General features: G+C 46.2%; 1 protein-coding gene across 5 annotated transcripts in view; it reads right to left on the bottom strand.

Annotated features, from left to right (window-relative positions):
- The window catches only part of nin (ninein (GSK3B interacting protein)), an 84,976-nt gene that overhangs the window by 34,382 nt on the left and 34,624 nt on the right, over window positions 1-15,970 (bottom strand). For 4 of the 5 annotated variants that reach the window (XM_036955305.1, XM_036955302.1, XM_036955303.1 and 1 more), the window contains exons 5-10: window positions 7,224-7,269; window positions 4,261-4,436; window positions 3,805-3,951; window positions 3,190-3,348; window positions 2,165-2,301; window positions 1,260-1,400 (exon numbers count right to left, since the gene is read on the bottom strand). In XM_036955305.1, the coding sequence (XP_036811200.1) occupies window positions 1,260-1,400; window positions 2,165-2,301; window positions 3,190-3,348; window positions 3,805-3,951; window positions 4,261-4,436; window positions 7,224-7,269 (806 nt within the window). The remainder of the gene's footprint in view (window positions 1-1,259; window positions 1,401-2,164; window positions 2,302-3,189; window positions 3,349-3,804; window positions 3,952-4,260; window positions 4,437-7,223; window positions 7,270-15,970) is intronic. The other variant, XM_036955304.1, reaches the window with a different exon arrangement.

Raw genomic sequence — 15,970 nt, 5'->3', positions numbered from 1 at the left:
AGGCCCATAGAAGGGGTAGGTCACAGGCCCAAAGAAGGGGAAGGTCACAGGCCCATAGAACAGAGGAAGGTCACAGGCCCATAGAAGGGGAAGGTCACAGGCCCATAGAAGGGGAAGGTCACAGGCCCATAGAACAGAGGAAGGTCACATGCCCATAGAAGGGGAAGGTCACATGTCCATAGAACAGAGGAACGTCACAGGCCCATAGAAGGGGAAGGTCACAGGCCAATAGAAGGGGAAGGTCACAGGCCCATTGAAGGGGAAGGTCACAGGCCCATAGAAGGGGAAGGTCACAAGCCCATAGAAGGGGAAGGTCACATGCCCATAGAACAGAGGAAGGTCACAGGCCCATAGAAGGGGAAGGTCACATGCCCATAGAAGGGGAAGGTCACAGGCCCATAGAATGGGAAGGTCACGGGCCCACAGAGGGGGAAGGTCACAGGCCCATAGAACAGAGGAAGGTCACAGGCCCATAGAACAGAGGAAGGTCACAGGCCCATAGAAGGGGAAGGTCACAAGCCCATAGAAGGGGAAGGTCACGGACCCATAGAAGGGGAAGGTCACAGGCCCATAGAACAGAGGAAGGTCACAGGCCCATAGAACAGAGGAAGGTCACAGGCCCATAGAAGGGGAAGGTCACATGCCCATAGAAGGGGAAGGTCACATGTCCACAGAGCAGATTAAGGTCACAGGCCCATAGAAGGGGAAGGTCACAGGCCTATAGAAGGGGAAGGTCACAGGCCCATAGAAGGGGAAGGTCACAGGCAGAAAAGTGAGGGAATAGAAGGGAAAAAAGGAGGGAAAGACAAGGTGATGAGGTCATTCATGTGTTCGATGGCAGAGTGATGCTGTGTGTGTGTTACATCAGGTTGAGGTCATTCAGGCGTTCGATGGCAGAGTGATGCTGTGTGTGTGTGTTACCTCAGGTTGAGGTCATTCATATGTTCGATGGCAGAGTGATGCTGTGTGTGTGTTACCTCAGGTTGAGGTCCTTCATGCGTTTGATGGCAGAGTGATGCTGTGTGTGTGTTACCTCAGGTTGAGGTCATTCAGGCGTTCGATGGCAGAGTGATGCTGTGTGTGTGTTACCTCAGGTTGAGCTCATTCATGCGATCGATGGCAGAGTGATGCTGTGTGTGTGTTACCTCAGGTTGAGCTCATTCATGCGATCGATGGCAGAGTGATGCTGTGTGTGTGTTACCTCAGGTTGAGGTCATTCATGCGATCGATGGCAGAGTGATGCTGCGTGTGTGTGTTACCTCAGGTTGAGGTCATTCATGTGTTCGATGGCAGAGTGATGCTCGTCCACCTCAGAAGCCAGCTGGGTTTTTAACTTCTCTGCTTTGTCCAGGTCAGAACGAGTCTTCTCTTTCTCTCGGAGCTCCCGATCTACACGTTCACTGAAGAACAATCAGCCGGTTAATCAAATATTTTATTATATTATGAATGATACGCACAGACGAGACAGGCTGTAGCAACACTACGAAAAGAGAAAGCGTGTGTTACGGTCACTCTACTACCGCTCCTGCCCCTCCGGCGTTCGGCGTTGCCGGTTTACCGACCACCGGTCCTGGGATCCATCATTACGCATACCTGGCATCAATCATTACGCGTATCGTGAGGCACACCTGGACTCCCATTACCTCACTTATTACCTCCCCTCTTACCCAGTCACTACTGGTCTTAAAGTTGGCCAGTAGGTACTGATATCAGCCTTAAAGCTGGCCAGTAGGTTTTTGATCTCAGCCTTAAAGTTGGCCAGTAGGTACTGATATCAGCCTTAAAACTGGCCAGTAGGTTTTTGATCTCAGCCTTAAAGTTGGCCAGTAGGTACTGATCTCAGCCTTAAAGCTGGCTAGTAGGTACTGATATTAGCCTTAAATCTGTCCAGTAGGTACTGATCTCAGCCTTAAAGCTGGCCAGTAGGTATCTGATCTCAGCCTTAAAGCTGGCCAGTAGGTACTGATCTCAGCCTTAAAGCTGGCCAGTAGGTATCTGATCTCAGCCTTAAAACTGGCCAGTAGGTTTCTGATCTCAGCCTTAAAGCTGGCCAGTAGGTATCTGATCTGAGCCTTAAAGCTGGCCAGTAGGTATCTCCTCATACTCACAGTAGGTATCTAATCTCAGCCTTAAAGCTGGCCAGTAGGTATCTCCTCATACTCACAGTAGGTATCTGATCTCAGCCTTAAAGCTGGCCAGTGCAGCCTGGTGGATCCCATTCTTAGTGACGAGGAGCTCGTTCTCCAGAGCCACAGTCAGCTCCCTGAGGTTCACTTTACCTTCCAGGTCAAAATCCAAGGCCTACAACACAAACATAGACAGACACATACACAGTGTCAACATCTCAAGCCTCCCTCCCTCTTTACCTCCCTCTCTACCTTTCTCTCTACTTCCCTCCCTCCCTCTCTACCTCCCTCCCTCCCCCCTCTGTACCTCCCTCCCTCTCTACCTCCCTCCCTCCCCCTCTCTACCTCCCTCCCTCTCTCTCTACCTCCCTCCCTCTCTCTCTACCTCCCTCCCCCCTCTCTACCTCCCTCCCTCTCTCTCTACCTTTCTCTCTACCTCCCCACCTCCCTCTCTACCTCCCTCCCTACCTTTCTCTCTACCTCCCTACCCCATCTCTACCTCCATCCCTCTCTCTCTACCTTTCTCTCTACCTCCCTCCCTCTCTCTCTCTACCTCCCTCCCCCCTCTCTACTTTTCTCTCTACCTCAACCCCCCCTCTCTACCTCCCTCCCTCTCTCTCTACCTCCCTCCCTCCCTCTCTACCTCCCTCCCTCTCTCTCTACCTTTCTCTCTACCTCCCTCCCTCCCTCCCCCTCTCTACCTCCCTCCCTCTTTCTCTACCTTTCTCTCTACCTCCCCACCTCCCTCTCTACCTCCCTCCCTACCTTTCTCTCTACCTCCCTACCCCATCTCTACCTCCATCCCTCTCTCTCTACCTTTCTCTCTACCTCCCTCCCTCTCTCTCTCTACCTCCCTCCCCCCTCTCTACTTTTCTCTCTACCTCAACCCCCCCTCTCTACCTCCCTCCCTCTCTCTCTACCTCCCTCCCTCCCTCTCTACCTCCCTCCCTCTCTCTCTACCTTTCTCTCTACCTCCCTCCCTCCCTCCCTCTTTCTACCTCCCTCCCTCTCTACCGTTCTACCTCCCTACTTCCAGAATGAGAGGTAACATGTTATCTATCACCTGTAGAATCTCTGGGCTGTTCTCGATGCCCTCCTCCATCCAGGCATCCAGGATGTCCTCAGCAGGAGCGGACCCTGTCCCATCGTCCAGAGTGGAGAACAGACGCATCCCGATGGTGCTCGTCATAGCGCTGGTTCTACGGCCCGTCTCATCGAATGGCTGCAAGGAGAGATGGGGAACACCTCATAAATATGACCAGATACTATAGAAAGATACTGTATGTGTACTTGTCATTGCATTGGTGTGTGGCAGTATCAATTTTAATTGTCTAATACATGCATTCATTCACTTGTTAGTACATTCATTCAATAATTGATTCATTCATTTGTTAGTACATTCATTCAATAATTGATTCATTCATTTGTTAGTACATTCATTCAATAATTGATTCATTCATTTGTTAGTACATTCATTCAATAATTGATTCATTCATTTGTTAGTACATTCATTCAATAATTGATTCATTCATTTGTTAGTACATTCATTCAATAATTGTTCCCAGCATGTTTAAAAAAAAAATGTAAATCAGGAGTTTGGAAAAAAATCACTAAAATGTGGTACCGATGTCTAGCTTTGACATGAGAACTAGACCTAAAATGGTGAGCTTCACTGTACCTGTGAGGAGTGTAGTCTTTTGAGCTGTCTGTAAGGTGTGGAGGCAGACGGGGTGGGGGGCTTGGCATGGTTCAGAACCCAGGAAGTAAACGCCTGAACGCTCATGACCTCATCACCACTTAGAACCTGGAGGACATCCTCCGTCACCTGGAGACAAAAAATAAACAAACAATCAGAAACATTTCCCAGCGTCTACTCAGACCTCCACTTGGGGTTATGTCCAAATTAGGCCGTCATTGAAAATAAGAATTTGTTCTTAACTGACTTGCCTAGTTAAATAAAGGTAAAATAAAATAAAAATTACAGATCGGAAAACATGGAAGGATTAGGGCCAAGAGGATGGGATGAGGAGTAAATTGGGACCAGCTGAGCCCAAAATGAACTTTGGTTAAATCCAAAATGGCACCCTATTCCACACTATAAAGATAAGGGTACCATTACAGACTCTTTCCTCACCTCCAGGCCCAGGTGGTCACAGAGAGCCAGTAGCTCATGGTGGCTGGCACATCCATCCCAGGGCATGGCCAGCTCCTCGCAGGCCTCCCGAAACCTCTCCTCCTGGTGGTCTGAGAGGGGTGTGATAGAGCCCCGTGGGGTAGAGGGTTCATCAGGGTTCCACAGGTGCAGCTGGCCTACACACACACACACACACACACAATGATAAGACTTGACTTAAGACCCTGGCTCCCTGAGCATAGGCGTTGAATGTCCTCCATCTCACTCCTATGATCAGGATCAGTTCTACTTTGTTTTTACAGTGCCTTGCGAAAGTATTCGGCCCCCTTGACCTTTTGCCACAATTCAGGCTTCAAACATAAAGATATAAAACTGTATTTTTTTGTGAAGAATCAACAACAAGTGGGACACAATCATGAAGTGGAACGACATTTATTGGATATTTCAAACTTTTTAACAAATCAAAAACTGAAAAACAGCTCGAGCTCAGTGAGGTTGGATGGAGAGCATTTGTGAACAGCAGTTTTCAGTTCTTTCCACAGATTCTCGATTGGATTCAGGTCTGGACTTTGACTTGGCCATTCTAACACCTGGATATGTTTATTTTTGAACCATTCCATTGTAGATTTTGATTTATGTTTTGGATCATTGTCTTGTTGGAAGACAAATCTCCGTCCCAGTCTCAGGTCTTTTGCAGACTCCATCAGGTTTTCTTCCAGAATGGTCCTGTATTTGGCTCCATCCATCTTCCCATCAATTTTAACCATCTTCCCTGTCCCTGCTGAAGAAAAGCAGGCCCAAACCATGATGCTGCCACCACCATGTTTGACAGTGGGGATGGTGTGTTCAGGGTGATGAGCTGTGTTGCTTTTACGCCAAACATAACGTTTTGCATTGTTGCCAAGTTCAATTTTGGTTTCATCTGACCAGAGCACCTTCTTCCACATGTTTGGTGTGTCTCCCAGGTGGCTTGTGGCAAACTTTAAACTACACTTTTTAATGGATATCGTTAAGAAATGGCTTTCTTCTTGCCACTCTTCCATAAAGGCCAGATTTGTGCAATATACGACTGATTGTTGTCCTATGGACAGAGTCTCCCACCTCAGCTGTAGATCTCTTCAGTTTATCCAGAGTGATCATGGGCCTCTTGGCTGCATCTCTGATCAGTCTTCTCCTTGCATGAGCTGAAAGTTTAGAGGGACGGCCAGGTCTTGGTAGATTTGCAGTGGTCTGATACTCCTTCCATTTCAATATTATCGCTTGCACAGTGCTCCTTGGGATGTTTAAAGCTTGGGAAATCTTTTTGTATCCAAATCCGGCTTTAAACTTCTTCACAACAGTATCTCGGACCTGCCTGGTGTGTTCCTTGTTCTTCATGATGCTCTCTGCGCTTTTAACAGACCTATGAGACTATAACAGTGCAGGTGCATTTATACGGAGACTTGATTACACACAGGTGGATTGTATTTATCATCATTAGTCATTTAGGTCAACATTGGATCATTCAGAGATCCTCACTGAACTTCTGGAGAGAGTTTGCTGCACTGAAAGTAAAGGGGCTGAATAATTTTGCACGCCCAATTTTTCAGTTATTGATTTGTTAAAAAAGTTTGAAATATCCAATAAATGTCGTTCCACTTCATGATTGTGTCCCACTTGTTGTTGATTCTTCACAAAAAAATACAGTTTTATATCTTTATGTTTGAAGCCTGAAATGTGGCAAAAGGTCGCAAAGTTCAAGGGGGCCGAATACTTTCGCAAGGCACTGTATTTATTTATGTTCTCCCTAATTTCAGGATATCCAAATGGTAGTTACAGTCTTGTCTCATCGCTGCAACTGCCCTACGGACTGGGGAGAGGCGAATGTCGAGAGCCGTGCGTCCTCCACAACACTTGACACACTGCTCGCTTAACCCGGAATCCAGCCACACCAATGTGTCGGAGGAAACACCATCTAGCTGGCGACCGAAGTCAGGTTTCCAGGTCGTGGCTGGCTGTGTTATAGCCTGGGATCAAACCTGGGTCTGTAGTGACGCCTCAAGCACTGCGGGAGGCCTGGGGTCAGGAGGCCTGGGGTCAGGGGGCCTGGGGTCAGGAGGCCTGGGGTCGGGAGGCCTGGGGTCAGGAGGCCTGGGTTCAGGAGGCCTGGGGTCAGGAGGCCTGGGGTCGGCAGGCCTGGGGTCGGGGGGCCTGGGGTCAGGAGGCCTGGGGTTGGGAGGCCTGGGGTCAGGAGGCCTGGGGTCGGGAGGCCTGGGGTTGGGGGGCCTGGTGTCAGGAGGCCTGGGGTCGGGTGGCCTGAGGTCAGGAGGCCTGGGGTCGGGAGGAGTCGGGAGGCCTGGGGTCAGGAGGCCTGGGGTCAGAGTTTTAGTTGACTTTTCTAAATTCAAATGGAAATGACCCCAAAGCTGACTATGATGAATGGCTATCTAGTGTCAGTGGGGAGTATCAAATAAACAATAAATGTTTTGTCACATGTACAGTAGAGTGAAACGCTGACTTTATGCTTTTCCTTAAATGCAGTAACTTTACAATAAATGTAGTAACTTTACAATTAACGCTAACACTTTACAATAAATACAGTAACTCTGCATTTATTGTAATTGTTTTGCATTGTAAAGTTACTAAATGTATTGTAAAGTTGTCGCATTTATTGTAAAGTTACTAAATGTATTGTAAAGTTGTCGCATTTATTGTAAAGTTACTAAATGTATTGCAAAGTTGTCGCATTTATTGTAAAGTTACTAAATGTATTGTAAAGTTGTTGCATTTATTGTAAAGTTACTAAATGTATTGTAAAGTTGTCGCATTTATTGTAAAGTTACTAAATGTATTGTAAAGTTGTCGCATTTATTGTAAACACGTTTACAATATATGCAGTAACTTTACAATAAATGCGACAACTTTACAATACATTTAGTAACTTTACAATAAATGCAATAACTTTATCGTATCTTTACACCCACCTTCTGCCTCGTACTCTTCCGTTCCGCTTTCATGAGCATTCCAGCGCTGTTGAAGGAGGTAACAACAGCGTTAGTAAAACATTGCATTAAAACACCCAGACAAGACAACCTACTTTTGTCGTGTGCTAGTCAGCAGTCTTCAAAACACTGCTCTCTCTCTCTCCGTGGGGGGGGGGGGGGGGGGGGGGGGGGGTAGGAGCAGGCAGGGTGTCCAACCAATAGGACAACGGCAGAGGCCCCTCTGATGGTCAAAGGTGAAGCTAGAGATGGTCAACCATAACAGAGAATTAAAGAGAGAGACCGATCCCAAGTTGATTAAAAACCCTCACAGTTGTCTTACTATGTTTCTCTCTCTCTCTCTCTAAACCCTCTTTTATTCAGTCTTTTTCCTAATCTATTTTAAGGACAATTCTCCTAGAGAGCCTATATTGACACACCAAAAAAAACTGTTACATTTTGACTTGCACAATCTACATCATAGATGTATGCTGCAAAAAATATAACGTCACTTTTTACAAACTAAAAGAGTCAAATTGTTTGTGATAATAAATATGGTAAATAGAAGAATGATATCCCCCAAGTTCCCATATGTGTTTGTCTGAAGGGTGAGACCAGGAAAGGGGGTTACTGGAGTGTAGTGATCTATCGCGCTCAATCCCAGACACAGTAATCAGGCGTCCAAGACATCTATTGCCTGGGAGGGAAACACAGTGAAGGAATGAAGAACAGATGGCTCTCTCTTCAACTCTCTATTCTATCACTGGGTATATAGGCATCTGTGAGGGAGGGGTGAAGCTCATTGTTCCTCTGCCAGACCCCTAAAAAAAGCCCCTCCCAGATCAGGAAGAGCCCCCTGACCCTTCCCCATCTGCTGGTGCACCAGGCTGGAGGCTGGGCATTGTTCATCCCAAATGGCACCCAGGGCTCTGGTGAAAAGTAGTGCACTATGTAGGATGAAAGGTAGTGCACTATGTAGGATGAAAGGTAGTGCACTATGTAGGATGAAAGGTAGTGCACTATGTAGGATGAAAGGTAGTGCACTATGTAGGATGAAAGGTAGTGCACTTTGTAGAATGAAAACTAGTGCACTATGTAGGATGAAAGGTAATGCACTATGTAGGATGAAAGGTAGTGCACTATGTAGGATGAAAGGTAGTGCACTATGTAGGATGAAAAGTAGTGCACTATGTAGGATGAAAACTAGTGCACTATGTAGGCGATTGGGTCCCACTACATTGACATTACAGCCATTTTAGCAGACTCTCTTATCCGGAGCGACTTACAGAAGCAATTAGGGTTGAGTGCCTTGTTCAAGGGCACAGACAGATTTTTATCACCTAGTCGGCTAAGGATTCAAACCTTTCGGTTACCGGGCCGACGCTCTTAACCACTAGGCTGCCTGCAGTCCTGTGGTGAAACAATCCCAGATTAGTCAGTATCCCGGCAAGCTGTGTTCCTCGTCAGTGTCTCACAATGTTTGACACGGGTGGAGAAAGGTGAAATAATGACACAAAGCAAAATACTAACCTCCAGCTACAGAGAGCAGTATGGTAATACTAACCTCCAGAGAGCAGTATGATAATACTAACCTACAGAGAGCAGTATGATAATACTAACCTCCAGAGAGCAGTATGATAATACTAACCTCCAGAGAGCAGTATGATAATACTAACCTACAGAGAGCAGTATGATAATACTAACCTACAGCTACAGAGAGCAGTATGGTAATACTAACCTCCAGAGAGCAGTATGGTAATACTAACCTTCAGAGAGCAGTATGATAATACTAACCTCCAGAGAGCAGTATGATAATACTAACCTCCAGAGAGCAGTATGATAATACTAACCTCCAGAGAGCAGTATGATAATACTAACCTCCAGAGAGCAGTATGATAATACTAACCTACAGAGAGCAGTATGATAATACTAACCTCCAGCTACAGAGAGCAGTATGATAATACTAACCACCAGAGAGCAGTATGATAATACTAACCTACAGAGAGCAGTATGATAATACTAACCCCCAGAGAGCAGTATGATAATACTAACCTCCAGCTACAGAGAGCAGTATGATAATACTAACCTACAGAGAGCAGTATGATAATACTAACCTCCAGCTACAGAGAGCAGTATGGTAATACTAACCTCCAGAGAGCAGTATGATAATACTACCCGCCAGCTACAGAGAGCAGTATGATAATACTAACCTCCAGAGAGCAGTATGATAATACTAACCTCCAGAGAGCAGTATGATAATACTAACCTACAGAGAGCAGTATGATAATACTAACCTCCAGCTACAGAGAGCAGTATGATAATACTAACCTCCAGAGAGCAGTATGATAATACTAACCTCCAGCTACAGAGAGCAGTATGATAATACTAACCTACAGAGAGCAGTATGATAATACTAATCTCCAGCTACAGAGAGCAGTATGATAATACTAACCTACAGAGAGCAGTATGATAATACTAACCTCCAGAGAGCAGTATGATAATACTAACATCCAGCTACAGAGAGCAGTATGATAATACTAACCTACAGAGAGCAGTATGATAATACTAATCTCCAGCTACAGAGAGCAGTATGATAATACTAACCTCCAGAGAGCAGTATGATAATACTAACCTCCAGAGAGCAGTATGATAATACTAACCTCCAGAGAGCAGTATGATGATACTAACCTCCAGAGAGCAGTATGATAATACTAACCTCCAGAGAGCAGTATGATAATACTAACCTCCAGAGAGCAGTATGATAATACTAACCTACAGAGAGCAGTATGATAATACTAACCTACAGAGAGCAGTATGATAATACTAACCTCCAGAGAGCAGTATGATAATACTAACCTCCAGAGAGCAGTATGATAATACTAACCTCCAGCTACAGAGAGCAGTATGATAATACTAACCTCCAGAGAGCAGTATGATAGTACTAACCTCCAGCTACAGAGAGCAGTATGATAATACTAACCTCCAGAGAGCAGTATGATAATACTAACCTCCAGCTACAGAGAGCAGTATGATAATACTAACCTACAGAGAGCAGTATGACAATACTAATCTCCTTCTCTCTCTCTCTAGAAGCACAAGCATTTCGCTACACTCGCATTAACATCTGCTAACCATGTGTATGTGACAAATAAAATTTGATTTGATTTGATTTGATTTAGTGAGATCGGTACTGATGTTGGGCGATTAGGCCTGGCTTGCAATCGGTGTTCCAATTCATCCCAAAGGTGTCCGATTTGACTTGAGGTCAGGGTTCTGTGCAGGCCAGTCAAGTTCTTCCACACCAATCTTGACAAACCATTTTTGTATGGACCTCGCTTTGTGCACGGGAGCATTGTCATGCTGAAACAGGAAAGGGCCTTCCCCAAACTGTTGCCACAAAGTTGGAAGCACAGAATCATCTAGAATGTCATTTTACGCTGTAGTGTTAAGATTTCCCTTCTCTGGAACTAAGGGGCCCGAACCATGAAGCACAGACACAGACCATTATTCCTCCTCCACCAAACTTTACAGTTGGCACAATGCATTGGGGGCAGGTAACGTTCTCCTGACATCCGCCAAACCCAGATTCGTCCATCGGACTGCCAGGTGCAGGCAGCTCTAGCAGGGCAGACATTTTACGAAACTGACTTGTTGGGTAAAGTGCCACGTTGAAAGCCACTGAGCTCTTCAGTAAGGCCATTCTACTGACAATGTTTGTCTATGGAGATTGCATGGCCATGTGCTCGATTTTATACACCTGTCAGCAACGGGTTGGTTTGAAATAGCCGAACCCACTAGTTTGAAAGGCTGTCCACATACGGCTGGCTGTATATCTAGTGTTCGATCAAGATCAAACTTGCCATCGAGCAGCTTAAACCAGCACCTGCTATGAAAAGCCAACTGACATTTACTCCTGAGGTGCTGACGTGCTGCACCCTCGACAACTACTGTGATTATTATTATTTGACCCTGCTGGTCATCTATGAACATTTGAACATCTTGGCCATGTTCTGTTATAATCTCCACCCGGCACAGCCAGAAGAGGACCGGCCACCCCTCATAGCCTGGTTCCTCTCTAGGTTTCTTCCTAGGTTTTGGCCTTTCTAGGGAGTTTTTCCTAGCCACCGTGCTTCTACACCTGCATTGCTTGCTGTTTGGGGGTTTTAGGCTGGGTTTCTGTACAGCACTTTGAGATATCAGCTGATGTAAGAAGGGCTTTATAAATACATTTGATTGATTGATGGCCGAAAGCATGTCCCAGGCTAGATTTAATATGGCTGTAGTAATCTAGGAAAATACTTTTCTTCTTGTGAGAGACATTGTAGGTGGTATTGTTGACAACCATGGAGAGAGTTATCGGAGAGCTGCTGCCAATGACTGGAACGAATGACAAAAATCTCTGAAACTGGAAACACTTGTTTCCCTCACTAGCTTTAAGTACCAGCTGTCAGAGCAGCTCACAGATTACTGCACTTGTACATAGCCCATCTATAATTTAGCCCAAACAACTACCTCTCCCCCTACTGTATTTATTCATTTATTTTGCTCCTTTGCACCCCATTATTTCTATCTCTACTTTGCACATTCATCCACTGAAAATCTAAAATTCCAGTGTTTTTCTTGCTATATTGTATTTACTTCACCACTTTGGCCTTTTTTGCCTTTACCTCCCTTATCTCACCTCATTTGCTCACATTGTATATAGACGTATTTTTCTACTGTATGTTTGTTTTACTCCATGTGTAACTCTGTGTTGTTGAATGTGTCGAATTGCTACGCTTTATCTTGGCCAGGTCACAGATGTAAATGAGAACTTGTTCTCAACTGGCCTACCTGGTTAAATAAAGGTGTTCTCAACTAGCCTATCTGGTTAAATAAAGGTGTTCTCAACTAGCCTACCTGGTTAAATAAAGGTGTTCTCAACTTGCCGACCTGGTTAAATAAAGGTGTTCTCAACTAGCCTACCTGGTTAAATAAAGGTGTTTTCAACTAGCCTACCTGGTTAAAATCTCCTCCTCCACCTCCATGTCTCTCTCTCCTCTCCCATGACTCTCTCTCTCTCTCCTCTCCCATGACTCTCTCCCCCATCTCAGTCTGTCCTCCTCCATGTCTCTCTCTCTCCTCCTCCACCTCCATGTCTCTCTCTCCTCTCCCATGACTCTCTCTCTCTCTCCTCTCCCATGACTCTCTCCCCCATCTCAGTCTCTCCTCTTCCATGTCTCTCTCTCTCTCCTCCTCCATGTCTCTCTCCTCCTCCACCTCCATGTCTCTCTCTCCTCTCCCATGACTCTCTCCCCCATCTCAGTCTCTCCTCCTCCATGTATCTCTCTCTCTCCTCCTCCATGTCTCTCTCTCTCCTCCTCCACCTCCATGTCTCTCTCTCCTCTCCCATGACTCTCTCTCTCTCCTCTCCCATGACTCTCTCCCCCATCTCAGTCTCTCCTCCTCCATGTCTCTCTCTCTCTCCTCATCCATGTCTCTCTCTCTCCTCCTCCACCTCCATGTCTCTCTCTCCTCTCCCATGACTCTCTCTCTCTCTCCTCTCCCATGACTCTCTCCCCCATCTCAGTCTCTCCTCCTCCATGTCTCTCTCTCCCATCTCAGTCTCTCCTCCTCCATGTCTCTCTCTCCCTCTCCTCTCCCATGACTCTCTCTCTCTCCTCTCCCATGAATCTCTCCCCATCTCAGTCTCTCCTCCTCCTCCTCCTCCATGTCTCTCTCCCTCTCCTCTCCCATAACGCTCTCTACTCCTCATCCATGATTCTCTCTCTCCCTCTCTACTCTCCTCCATGTCTCTCTCCCTCTCCTCTCCCATAACGCTCTCTACTCCTCATCCATGATTCTCTCTCTCCCTCTCTACTCTCCTCCATGTCTCTCTCCCTCTCCTCTCCCATAACTCTCTCTACTCCTCATCCATGATTCTCTCTCTCCCTCTCTACTCTCCTCCATGTCTCTCTCTCCCTCCCATCTCCCATGACTCTCTCTACTCCTCATCCATGATTCTCTCTCTCCCTCTCTACTCTCCTCCATGTCTCTCTCTCCCTCCCATCTCCCATAACTCTCTCTACTCTCCTCCATGACTCTCTCTCCCTCTCTACTCTCCTCCATGTCTCTCTCTCCCTCCCATGACTCTCTCTACTCCTCATCCATGATTCTCTCTCTCCCTCTCTACTCTCCTCCATGACTCTCTCTCCCTCTCTACTCTCCTCCATGTCTCTCTCTCCCTCCCATCTCCCATGACTCTCTCTACTCCTCATCCATGATTCTCTCTCTCCCTCTCTACTCTCCTCCATGACTCTCTCTCCCTCTCTACTCTCCTCCATGACTCTCTCTCCCTCTCTACTCTCCTCCATGACTCTCTCTCCCTCTCTACTCTCCTCCATGACTCTCTCTCCCTCTCGTCGTCTCCTCCTCCCCACCCCTTAATTCTTTGTCAGCTGAAATCCCTGGCCTGTCTCAACATGAAGATGTGGAGGGGGATAAAACACTGTCGTTGCCTTGACCACCACAACACTGGCAGCATAGTGAGCACACACACGCACACACACGCGCACGCACGCACGCGCACACACACACACACACACACACACACACACAGAGCAAGGTTCAAAGTACCCTGGTTCCTAATCAGTGTACATACAGTATTATATTAAGAGTCAATCATGTCTTTTTACTTAACTTTGTTTTAACTAGGCAAGTCAGTTAAGAACAAATTATTATGTTACAATGACGGCCTACCAGAAGACAAAAGGCCTCCTGTGGGGGCGGGGCCTGGGATTAAAAATAAAAATATAGGACAAAACATCACGACAAGAGAGACACCACAACAATACATGAAGAGAGACACCACAACACTACATGAAGAGAGACACCACAACACTACATAAAGAGAGACACCACAACACTACATGAAGAGACACCACAACACTACATAAAGAGAGACACCACAACACTACATAAAGAGAGACCTAACACAACAACATAGCAAGGCAGCAACACATGACAACACAGCATGGTAGCAACACAACATGACAACAACATGGTAGCAACACAGTATAACACAGCATGGTAGCAACACAACATGACAACAACATGGTAGCAACACAACATGACAACAACATGGTAGCAACACAACAACAGCATGGTAGCAACACAACATGACAACAACACGGTAGCAACACAACATGATAGCAACACAACATGGTAGCAACACAACATGACAACAACATGGTAGCAACACAACAACAACATGATAGCAACACAACATGGTAGCAACACAACATGACAACAACATGGTAGCAACACAACATGACAACAACATGGCAGCAACACAACATGACAACAACATGGTAGCAACACAGCATGACGACAGCATGGTAGCAACACAACATGACGACAACATGGTAGCAACACAACATGGTAGCAGAACAAAACATGGTACAAACATTATTGGTCCCAGACAACAACACAAAGGTCAAGAAGGTAGAGACGACAATACATCACACAAAGCAGCCACAACTGTCAGTAAGAGTGTCCATGATTGAGTCTTTGAACGAAGAGATGGAGATAAAAACTGTCCAGTTGGAGTGGTTTGTTTTTGTAACTTGTCCAGTCGACCAGTCGCTTCCTGCATAGCTGAATCAATCTGTACAACAACAAAGACCAACGAATGTCCAGTTACTGTAGACAGGTGTTGACCTACAACGTATCAGCAATGACAAAACAAGAGGTGTTATTTCTGTTGAAGTACAGTGTAGAAGTGGGCCGAGGTTGATCATCTTAAGTTCTCTGGTATACTTTAGCATCGCTGTTATTGATATATAGACAATTCATAGATAGACATAGTTGAGAATAGCCAGAGAGGAACCTTGTGAAGGCTTTGTGTTAGAGGAGTGTGTGTGTGTGTGTGTGTGCCTACATTTCATTTAAAGATCTGGCACTAAGCTGATTATCTAACAATAACACCAACATGCTCCTATCAGCCTTCAACCTTCAGCCTTACTCCGGGCTACTGAGAAAACACACAACATGCAAGGATAGGGAGAAACGAGGACAGAGAGAGAATGAGGACACAGAGAGAGACGAGGACAGAGAGAAAATGAGGACAGAGAGAGAGAGGAGGACACAGAGAGAGGATGACAGAGTGAGAGGAGGACACAGAGAGAGACGAGGACAGAGAGAGGAGGAGACGAGGACAGAGAGAGAGACGAGGACAGAGAGAGAGACGAGGACAGAGACAAGGAAAGAGTGAGATGAGGACAGAGAGAGAGAGACAAGGACAGAGTGAGAGGAGGACACAGAGAGAGACGAGGACAGAGAGAGAATGAGGACAGAGAGAGAGACGAGGACACAGAGAGAGACAAGGACACAGAGAGAGAGGAGGACAGAGAGAGAGAGGAGGACACAGAGAGACGATGACAGAGAGGGAGAGACGAGGACAGAGAGAGACAAGGACCGAGAAAGGCAAGGACAGCAGGTAGCCTTGAGTCTAGGCCCGTCTCCACAAAGCAGCCTTGTGGTACAGGCAGTTCCTGGTACAGCTCCTGAGGTTGTCTGATGTATCTCTAATGCAGGGTCAAAGTGCTCGACACGTAGAAAGCAGAGAGGAGATCATGGAACATACAGAACAATATTGCATCGACTGTTGATTTAGTTAATAGGGTCCGTGTCTTTATCATTGTGTGTTGGCAGTAGAAGGAGAACCGAAGCCCGATACCGATGGTACTGGTAGAAAGTGGTGACACCGTATG

This window comes from Oncorhynchus mykiss, chromosome 19, assembly GCF_013265735.2.
Source record: "Oncorhynchus mykiss isolate Arlee chromosome 19, USDA_OmykA_1.1, whole genome shotgun sequence".
NCBI lineage: Eukaryota > Metazoa > Chordata > Actinopteri > Salmoniformes > Salmonidae > Oncorhynchus > Oncorhynchus mykiss.
This window is presented reverse-complemented; position numbering and strand designations above follow the sequence as displayed.